Raw genomic sequence first — 11244 nt, forward strand, 5'->3', positions numbered from 1 at the left:
GATAACAACTGGAGTTTCTCAACTCTTCCTGTACTGGAAACAATTACACTGATGTATCTGATCTTAATGTTTTATTTCTTAGCTGTGCTACACATACAAATCATAATATCATCATTTTTTTTTTCGCTTCAGTGTCTCTTTAAATATTTTAAATACCCTCATGTTCCTGAGTCAGTCAGTCCCATACTGACAGATCTTGAAATGATTGAACTTGCTATCTGTCCCCTGCACTCAGATGTGTCCTTCTCAGCTGCAAGCAGTTTTACAGCCTCTAATTAGTTATCAGTGGGAGTCCCTCTACAGTCTAACTGCAGTTACACTGCAAAGAAACTGTTATTTAGAGTCCTGTATTCCTAACCCTTACAGCGAGAAAAGAGAAAAAAGGAACACACTCTACTTCTAAGTAGGATTGGGACTGTACATACATGTTTATCTCATCTGGTTACATGTCACTTCAAGTACCCGAAATCTGAAGTATCTCTGAATCAGACAAACTAGAATTTAATGAAGCTCTAGATTACCTCCTCCCGAGGGTCCAGATACTGCTTACTGTGTTCAGGGTCCACCCGTTTCCCTGTGAATATCTGAGCCCTCCATTCAATATCATTCTGGAAGTTCCCCCCAACGGTGACAAACGATGCAGAACCGTGCAGGCGCGAGATTTGAACCGTGCATGCACAGCTGAAGGAAGTGTTCGTATATGAGCATTTTCACTGCGCATGTGAGGTTGATGTAATCTTGCATCTGCACAGGTCGGCTGCAGGGGGCTGGCAGAAGCCCCGGGTAAGGGAAACTCTTATTTTTTTAAGACCTTTCAGTTTTGCTTTACAGGGAACCTGAAGTGAGAGTGATATGGAGGCTGCCATATTTATTTCCTTTTTAATAAGACCAGTTGCTGACAATACTCAATATATTCACTCAGATTACCCTTCTACTACATAGATTTGATAAAATTAGACAAAAAAAAATGGATCATTAGTGGCCGCCAAAATACTTTTAGCCGTAGACCCTAAAGAAGCATATGCAGATCAGGTACTCTGATTAGCCATATGCTTCTTCCAGGGCTTTGACTCAGACACTACATATCATATGCCAGAAGATTAACAGGGCTGCCAGGCAACTGGCATTGTTCACGAAGGAAATAAATATGGCAACCTCCATATACCTCTCTCACCTCAGGAATCCTTTAAAGTGAACCTGAACTTAAGTAACGTTCTTTGCTGCTCTAATCAGTTTGTCCGTTTCTGTAACTACTAAACATCACATATTAATCAGACTAGGTATATGGACCCCTGTCAGGCTTACAGATACCTCTCCAAAAAGCAGCAGCATGCGATGGAGATTATTAGTAGAACAGATTCAGGCCTGGTGCACACCAAAACCCGCTAGCAGATCCGCAAAATGCTAGCAGATTTTGAAACGCTTTTACTTATTTTTCTGTAGCGTTTTACCTAGCATTTTGCGAAGCGTTTTTGGTGTAGTAGATTTCATATATCGTTACAGTAAAGCTGTTACTGAACAGCTTCTGTAACAAAAATGCCTGCAAAACCGCTCTGAACTGCCGTTTTTCAGAGTGGTTTGCGTTTTTCCTATACTTTACATTGGAGGCAAAAACGCCTCCGCAATCCAAAAAATGCCTCACCCCGGAAGTATGCGTTTCAGCAAAACGCCTCCCGCTCTGGTGTGAACCACCCCATTGAGATACATTGACCAAGCGTATCCGCAGCTGCAATCGGCTGCAAAAACGCCGAAAAGCCCGCTCGGTGTGCACCAGCCCTCCCATACAGTATTGTCTCGCCCAAGGGAGAGTAATTTATTATAGAGGTAAGGGTATCCTACCTTAAAGTTATCACACTCAAGGATGCAACTTCTCAAAAAGATTATAATGTTTTTATTGTGCAGGCGCTCAGGGCTGATTTTGCTATCATACACCACAGCACTTGAACTTGACCTGATGAAGTGATTTGTAACTGTGAAACGCGTTGTCTAATGTGCACAATAAAAACATTATAATCTTATCGAGAAATTGCATCCTTGAGTGTGACAACTTTAAGGTAGGATACCCTTACCTCTATAATAAATTACTCCCCCTTGGGCGCCTCCTACATTCTCCTATTGTATTTAAGTAATCCTCTGTGAGGAGTATACTTAGTCCTTTGACCTCCCAGGCTGAGAGGCAAAAGACACGATTTTTCCAGGAGCAGCGACCATACATTTTCTTGCAAAGGCCGAGTGGGGAGGGTACCTCTCCACATGCTCATACAAGTGGTTGCATCTCCTGAAACCCACCTTTGTGAGTATTTTTGAACGTTATATACAATTTCCTCTGCACATCAACGGTATTATACGATATCGGGCTCCCAGTATCTCTGTGGTTTTTTGTCGTCCTTTCAAGAGTTTCAGTATTGTCTTAAAAATCAATAATATCAAGTAAAAAGTACTACAAAATAATACATTCACTCAAATTGACATATACCACATAGATCCTAATATCCAACACAAACTTTTACAAGGAAATGAATGGGGCACATCCTGTTGCCGGTAGACAGGAAATGACACGGACATGTCAAGTTTATTTACTTGTGAAAGATTATGGTAGATATTAGGACCCATATTTGCACATATAATCCTCTAAGGAAGTGCTGTTTTTATTAAACTCTTGAGTTTCTGTTAAAGAAGAGGTATTAAAAGTGATGCCCACTATAGGAGTTCCTTTTTGCCTTTCTCGTTATGGCATGTTGTTGCTTTTGGAGAAGTAACTATAGGGCTTACAGGAGGACATGAACTTCCCCTCTCCCCACCGACTGTGGCCAAGGCTTTCCCCTCATGCTGCCACCCCTCCAGCTCCCACAAAACGGCCCCGTGCGGGCCCCAGGGGGGGCCTGGCCCCCCCGCAGGCACAGGGCTGCAGGGCCTATTGGTACGCCAGTGCCCCCTCTGAGTAATGAGCAATACTGAGAACTATAATTGGGGTTGCAATATTTGGCAAGCCTTGGAATTTTTTTTGTCTAAAAGGTGATGGTAAATAGTAAACACCAATAAATTATTGCACTGCAAAGAGACAACTTTATAGGACATCCGAGGTGAAAATAAACTAATGAGAAAAACAATTGTATCCATCCTCCTTCTCCTAAAAATTACTTTTTTAGATACCCCGCAGTTTTATTTAAGATTTAAATCTAGTTTTTAAGTTTTTACTGTTTCATTGTCTCTGCTCAATGACACCTTCATTGAAGTATGCCAGAGCTCAAATCTATGAATTATTGACCCCTTTGTATCTCTTTCCTGCTCTAAGAAGCCATTTACTGACAGGAAAATGTTTTATGGCTGTAATTAATTATCAGTGAGGGTTATGCTATAGTCTGACCCAGTCCCGATGCGGGCAGAAACTGTCACTTACATACCTGATGTTTAACTCTTTCAGGCAGAGAATGGAAAAAAAGGAACACAGCATAGTTTTTTGTGTGCTAGGCACTGTACATACCCATGTGTATCTCATCATGTCACCTCGTGTGTCCTTTGACTGCACTTAGATACTAGTCCTATGGACTTAAAGGGAACCTGAAGAAAGAGGGATATGGAGGCTGACATATTTATTTAATTGTAAATGAAAACTTAAAGGACATATGAAATTAGAGGGCTATGGAGACTACCATATTTATTTCCTTTCAAGCAATACCAGTTGCCTGGCTGTGCTGCTGATCCTCTGCCTCTAATACTATTAGCCATAGCCCCTGAACAAGCATGCAACAGATCAGGTGTTTCTGACATTACTGTCAGATCTGACAAGATTAGCTGCATGCTTGTTTCTGGTGTGATCCAGCCTCCATATTACTCTCACTTTAGTTGTCCTTTAAAGAGAACCCGAGGTGGGAATTACTAATACTATTGGGGCACAGAGGCTGGTTGCGCACACTAAGACCAGCCTCTGTTGCCCCATCGTGTGCCTCCATGTCCCCCCTGCTCACCGCTATAGACCCCGCAGTGCTGGCGACAAGCAGCGCGTCGCCAGCACAATGTTTACCTAAGCGCTGTCAGTCAGCGCCGCTCCCCCGCCTCCTCCGCATCGCCGCTACCCGCCCGCGTCACTTCCCTCCTATCAGAGGGAGGGAAGGGACACGGGCGGGTGCGCCGATGCGGAGGAGGCGGGGGAGCGGCGCTGACAGACAGCGCTAAGGTAAACATTGTGCTGGCGACACGCTGCGTGTCGCCAGCACTGCGGGGTCTATAGCGGCGAGCAGGGGGGACATGGAGGCACACGATGGGGCAACAGAGGCTGGTCTTAGTGTGCGCAACCAGCCTCTGTGCCCCAATAGTATTAGTAATTCCCACCTCCGGTTCTCTTTAAGTCTGGAAAAAAGCAGTTTAACTTACCTGGGGCTTCTTGTAGCCCCCTGCAGTCATCCTGTGCCCTTCATGATGCTCCAGCCAGCAGCGGTGACCTATTCAAAGATGGTCGACCACGCGCCTCCTCCATATCGCATTCCATGCACGGCAGCATTCTGCGCATGCGCAGTATGGTAAAATCGCCTAATGGGCATGACCTGAACACTCCCGGCAATGGGAGCAGGATCAGGATGTGCGCAGTTTTGGGGCTGCGCATGCACAGCAGCCTGCGACCAGTCACGACCAGCCAGCTTTGAAGGAGGTCGCCGCTGCTGGGAAGAGGGACATAGAAGGACAGCGCAGGCACAGAATGACTTCAGGGGGCTACAAGAAGCCCCAGGTAAGTTAACCTGCTTTTTTTCAGACTTAAAGCGAACCTTAAGTAAAAAATAAAATGAGTTTTACTCACCTGGGGCTTCCAATAGCCCCCTGCAGCTGTCCGGTGCCCTCGCCGGGTCCCTCCGATCCTCCTGGCCCCGCTGGCAGTCACTTCTGGTTTTGCCGTCAGGAGCCGACAGGCTGGGAACGCGAGTGATTCTTTGCGTTCCCAGCCACATTAGCGCCCCCTATGCTGCTATATGCTATAGCAGCATAGGGGGCAATATTGTGGCTGGGAACGCGAACAATCACTCGCGTTCCCAGCCTGTCGGGTCTTGACGGCGAAACCGGAAGTGGCTGCCGGCGGGGACAGGAGGATCGGAGGGACACGGCGAGGAAACCGGACAGCTGCAGGGGGCTATTGGACGCCCCAGGTGAGTAAAATTCATTTTTTTTTTACTTAAGATTCGCTTTAAAGAAAACCTGTAGAAAAAAAAAACCCTCTGGGGGATACTTACCTCGGGAGGGGGAAGCCTCTGGAGCCTAACGAGGCTTCCCCCATCCTCCTCCATCCCGGCAATCCAGCACTGTGACCCCCCAAACAGTGGCGAGGTAAATATTTACCTACCGCGGTCCTGCGCAGGCGCACTAGCTGCTCTCTGTACGGGTTAACGCGGAAATAGCCAAACCCTACTGCACAGGTGCTAGTCCTTTGTGCCTGCGCAGTAGAGCGTATACAATCGAGCTCAGCTATTTCCCCCTAGCCCGAACGAAGAGCCACTACTGTGCCTGCGCAGGACCGCGGTAGGTAAATATCACCACGCCTGCGCAGTAGTTGTCAGGGTTTGTCGAGCAACTTTTGGGAGAGCCAGAGCTGGATTCCCCCGAAGCTACAGAGAACGAGAAAGCCTCATTGGGACCCTGAGGCTTTCCCCTCAGGAGGTAAGTATCTCCCAGAGGGGGAATTTTTTGTTACAGAGTCTCTTTAAAGGGACTCCGAGCTCATCTAAAAAATAAAAGTTGTACTCACCAGGGGCTTTCTCCAGCCCAGTGCTGGTCGGGAGGTCCCACGCCGGCGTCCTGGCTCCTCTCCTTCTCCCCGCTCCGGAATGGCTGACAGGCCGCAGCCCGGGCGACACTCTCCCGAGTGTCGGGCTGCTTCTTCCGCATATGACGCGGATTACGTCACACGCCGGCCGCCTCGCGTCATCACGGCGGCCGGCGTGAAAGTACTGCGCATGCGCGCTTTAATCGCAGAAAGCCCCTGGTGAGTACAACTTTTATTTTTTAGATGAGCTCGGAGTCACTTTAAAGGGAACCTAAACTGAGAAGGATATTGATTTTTCCTTTTAAATTAATACCAGTAGCCTGACTCTCCTGCTGATCCTGTGTCTGTAATACTTTCAGCCACAGCCCCTGAACAAGCATGCAGATCAGGTGCTCTGACTGAAGTCAGACTGGATTAGCTGCATGCTTGTTTCAGGGGTGTGATTCAGCCACTACTACAGCTAAAGAGATCAGCAGGGCTGCCAGGCAACTGGTATTGTTTAAAAGGAAAAATCCATATCCCTCTCAGTTTAGGTTCCCTTTAAGTAACCCTTTCAACAATTCCAGTTGCCTTGCAGTCCTGCTGATCCTCTGTCAACATGCAGTTAAGATGTTTCAGACCGAAATCTGTCAAGACTAGCTGCATGCTTGTTTCTGGTGGGATTCAGACACTACTGCTGCCAAAGAGCTCAACAAGACACCCGGGCAACAGTTTCCCTTTAATACTGTGTCTGGACCTTTACATGTACCATATTGTATGGGCATTCGTTTTATCCAGAATTTGTGATTGCTACCAGCATGCCTCAGTACACACAGTGCTGGGTCTTCTATGCTGCTCCCCAGTATTTGAATGATAAACAATTGATCCAATCACAAGCTAGGGGATAAATGTAAAGTCATAATGGACCTGATGGATACAAACTTAATATCTACAGAGCCCATTCTCATAGACCTGAGACGCTTTGAAAGAGCTTCAGGAATAAGTGAAGTCAAGTGCTCCTGTTGATCTTTAGCCTCTGGCATGTGTATTGATTTTCTGCTTTGATTGAACTTTTTGTATTATTTTGTTATATAAAAAGTAAGCCAGCACCCTATTTCACCCGCTTTCTGCTCAGAAGAGATCAAATTACATTCAGATTCTTCACCAAGCCTCATAACGCACATTTCCACTACAAAAGTGAGACAAGATGAATAAAGAAACAACATTTGAGTAGACTATTTAGTTTTTGCATGTACACGTGACGTAATACAATCCAACCATCCCATTTACCAGGATGCCTAGCTCTAGTATAAGAGCATTAAGATCAGTCTCAAAATTCCAAATGTGACAGCCTTGGGTGGCCTTTAAAAGAACAGGTCTTAACAAGGTGACCCACGGTGGGACTGTCCAGTAAAAGGAGGCCTGCTGTCCACGAAACACCCACCATTGAAATTGGTAACACAGACAAGACAAGCAACGCATGTGATGGACACAAGTTCACACAAACAGGTCACATTCGGGCAGCCTTGCCAAATAAAACAAGTAGTACATTGCTTATAAGAGGAGGAAGAAATCTGACTAGATCTGACTTAAATATCTCACTGTGCAGGGGATGGCTGCAGGGTAGAAGGGTGAATCTTTCAAGGATGCTAATGCAACAAAGCACATGAAATGAATGAATGCTAATGGCAGAGAGGGGGGGAGAGGCAGAAATGGCTTTATATTTATCACAGAAATGGCAACGGCAGGGTAAGCAGGAGGGGAGAACAAAAGAAATGCTATTTAAAAGCCTGAGACGGATGCTGTGCAGGGGAGAAGTGCAGGGATGCAGGTTGGGGGAGGATGCTGTGGTCCAGGCTGAGGAGGATGCTGATGCTGATGCTGCAGGGGCTGAGCCACTTACCCGCTGCCGTCATGAAATCCGTGGCATCCCGCCGGCCGCTGGCCCGTCCGCTCACTCTGCTCTCTGCGCCATCTTCCCGCTGATCCCCGGGGTCCGGGCATGTGCCGGCCCAGGCTGCTCGCTCCCGACCGACGGCCATCCCACAACGGGGAAAAGGAGAGAGAGAGGGGGGAAGCTGGGGGCGCGCAGCGCGGGCACGCGCACTGTGCGCAGACAGGGGAGGAGAGAGGGAGCTGCTGTTGCTACTGATGCTACTGATGCTTCACGCACTCTATGGAGAGATTCTTAAAGGGGCGATCCCCTCTTAGCAGACTAATGGGAGACAAATAAACACGATTAAACGGATGAGGTCGAGACTTGCAGTCAACATTTAGGGGACTGTTTATAAAATTGGCAGTTAGGATATTGCCACAAAGTGCCATTATTCCCGCAATATAGCAACACCTTTCAGATAACCGAATTGATAATAGTGGTCATTAGGGAGGATTCATGAGATGCAAATATTTCCAAGTTCATGCAGGAGTATGTCAATTTGTATGCAAATATATGCAGCTGGAAAATGGACCAATCAAATTACACCTGGGTGGGACTGGGATTGTGTCATTTTCAAACTGCATATATTTGCATAAAAGTGTACATAATCCTGCATAAACTCGGAAATATTTGCATCTCATTGATCAACCCTAGTGGTCATTAGCTGAGAAGGGAAAAGATTGCCGTGTCTTTGATCTTCTCCAGTTTTTTTTTTTTTTATTAGAGTTTCCAAAAAATTATATTTGTCAATGTACATTACAATTCAAAACACTTACAATTCACACTATAGAGAAAAATGCTGCGCTTACTGGAACACAATTAAATGCAAAAAAAAAGGACAGTGAATTCATCCTGTGTTATATTATTAATTGGATGCGCTAACACTGTGAAATGGAACGCAAATGTATGACACAATCGCCGGACCGCATATGTAAAGTCCCAACTAGCAGCCTTTTCCCTAAGGCCCTGTTCATCTGTCAGCGTTTATAGAACGCATAGAAATTCAAAGAAACGCAAGTTGAAAAACGCATGTGTTTCAAATGCGTTTTCTATTGCGTTTTGCACACACACGTCACACAGGAAAAAGAAAAGAATTATGGGAAATGCAGAGGGAAACGTACGCTAAAAACGCAATAGTACGCGTTTTTGATACGCATCTATAGACTTTCATTGCGTCCGTTTCTGTGCATGGCGCACAGAACTGCTTGCATCAATGAGGATGAGAAACGTATGCATCTTATACGCATACATGTGAACGAGGCTATTAGAAAACATTAGTAGCCGTTTCTATGCACAAAGTCTGCCCGTATGCTTCCTGTAAAAACGGCTAGGAACGCACATAGTCTGAACGGGGCCTAAGCCGAACTGCGTGCATACTGCAAATCAAACGCAATGGAAGCCTATGGGAACGTATGGTATCCATTACTTCTAGGTTACCCACAGCATAAAAATTGCTCACCTGTCCTGTTGAAATGCGGTGGCTGCCATCCCCACTCGTCCCGGTGACCAGGGCCGGCCCGCCCATGAGGCGGGGTGAAACCTTTGCCTCAGGCGGCACTTGTGGAGGGGCGGCACCCACCCCGTGGGTGTGGGGGGGCCGCCCGAGCTGGAGGGGATAGCGGGCAGGAAGGGGGTATTGGGCCTAGCGGCGGGGAGGGGGTCGGACCCCCCCTCCCTCGCCTGGGTCCCCCGTCCTCCGCTCCCCTCCTGCTTTAAAGAGTTACGTCGCTGGCTGCATTGTAAGAGGCAACAGGCGGGGATCACTCACCTCTTCCTCGTTCCAGCGTGCGTTCCACTGACGTCACTTCCTGCTACGCCGCAGGAAGTGTCGTCAGTGGAGCGCACGCTTAACGAGAAAGAGGTGAGTGATCCCGCCCGTTGCCTCTTACAATGCAGCCAGCGACGTAACTCTTTAAAGCAGGAGGGGAGCGGAGGACGGGGGACCCAAGCGAGGGAGGGGGGTCCGACCCCCCTCCCCGCCGCTAGGCCCAATACCCCCTTTCTGCCCGCTATCCCCTCCAGCTCGGGCGGCCCCCCCCCACACCCACAGCTTGAGGGGGGGGCGGCGATTTCTTTCAAGATTGCCTCAGGCGGCATAAAGTCTAGGGCCGGGCCTGCCGGTGACTAAGAAGCATAGGGCCTCCTGTTGGTTTGCAAAAGAACTAATAGAAATATTCCTGCAACAGAGAAAATTCTCATTAGTTCATGCGGACCAGTGAGACTCCTTCCTGTTGCTAGGCTGAATTCACATAGAATTTTTACAAACCAACAAAATGCCTTATGCTTACTGGTCTACAAACAAATAGGGGATGAGTGGGAGAGGAAGCGGACGACAAGAGAATCGGCTAAAGTATTGGTGGACAGGTGAGTGAATGGGTAACACTGCAGTGGCCATTGTGAACTACTCCAGCACATCCGCTCAAGATGCACTCGCAACCTGAGTAGGTGCACTCACTGTGTTGTTTATGCATACACTGCGTTTGCTTCCTAGTGTGAACCCATCCTAAGACATAGTGAAGTGCATTTTACTCAGTGCTTAGTGGAACCATGTTGGTGATATGATGGTCTCTGTACCCTCCCTCCGATACTGGGCCTTCTGTTCCACAGCAGATGTTTTTGTGGCCACACTTGTTATAGGTGTGGGGAGATGTGGCAGACAAAGCCAACAGTGGGCCCCTGTGCAGAATAAATGAAGGGGCCCCATGGCCATGGTCATAACAGATCATGGGTGCATCAAAATAATGTTGCTTAGATGAGCTCCCAATTTAATCCCTACCATTGTCATAGTCTAATACCCCATCATATTATTATTATGTATTTATATAGCACTGCCATCTTCTGCAGCACTTTGCAGAGTCCATAGCCATGTCACTGTCCTCAGAGGAGCTCATGATCTAATCCCTTCTATAGTCAGAGTGATAGATAGCCCTATTGGGAAAAATGACACAGAGGCAAAGACACCTGCATGGAAAGGTGTGACAGACAGCCACAAATAGGAAGTGACACGGGTAGGGAAACACAGCCACATGGGGAATACTGAGAGAGAACAAGACTGACATCCATGGGAGGGGGCTGTTGGTGACAGAGGGAGAGCCAGATTGCGGATAGTGACAAAAGGTGAGCGTGATACAAAGAGGAAGAAATAGCCACATAGGAAGGGGAGGGTTACAGAGAGAACTACATGGAAAAGAGCCTAAAGGATAGTCCAGCCCTGACTTTGGTGTGGCTGCAAGGGCCCCGGCCTATGTCTACCTCTGGCGGGGAGTCATAATGGCTTCACTATTACTATTCTTGCATGTGTATACATCAATCAGGTAGTGTAATTAGTATACTGCTTCACACTCACAGAAACAAACTCACTGTGTAACGCACCACAAACAGCTGTTTGTGTAGTGATGGCCGTGCTGGACTGGTATGCACCATGGCGAGAGTGCAGGCCATGACGGTTTTCAAGCCCATATGGTCGGGCTGAGGTAGCTGAATGACAGAACAACAGTGACTGAGTGTACAGCTGATCGAATTTGGTCTGTCCTCAATGAAGCAACGACCTCATTATCTATTTTCTTAGGTCAGGTGT

General features: G+C 47.3%; 1 protein-coding gene across 4 annotated transcripts in view; it reads right to left on the reverse strand.

The window, feature by feature from the left end:
- The window catches only part of PAK5 (p21 (RAC1) activated kinase 5), a 245399-nt gene extending 237572 nt beyond the window's left edge, over positions 1–7827 (reverse strand). For all 4 annotated transcript variants that reach the window (XM_068232530.1, XM_068232528.1, XM_068232529.1 and 1 more), the window contains exon 1: positions 7635–7827. In XM_068232530.1, coding sequence (XP_068088631.1) covers positions 7635–7773 — 139 coding nt within the window. In that variant the 5' untranslated portion in view covers positions 7774–7827. The remainder of the gene's footprint in view (positions 1–7634) is intronic.
- Between the last annotated feature and the right edge of the window lie 3417 nt (positions 7828–11244).

Source organism: Hyperolius riggenbachi, chromosome 4 (assembly GCF_040937935.1).
Source record: "Hyperolius riggenbachi isolate aHypRig1 chromosome 4, aHypRig1.pri, whole genome shotgun sequence".
NCBI lineage: Eukaryota > Metazoa > Chordata > Amphibia > Anura > Hyperoliidae > Hyperolius > Hyperolius riggenbachi.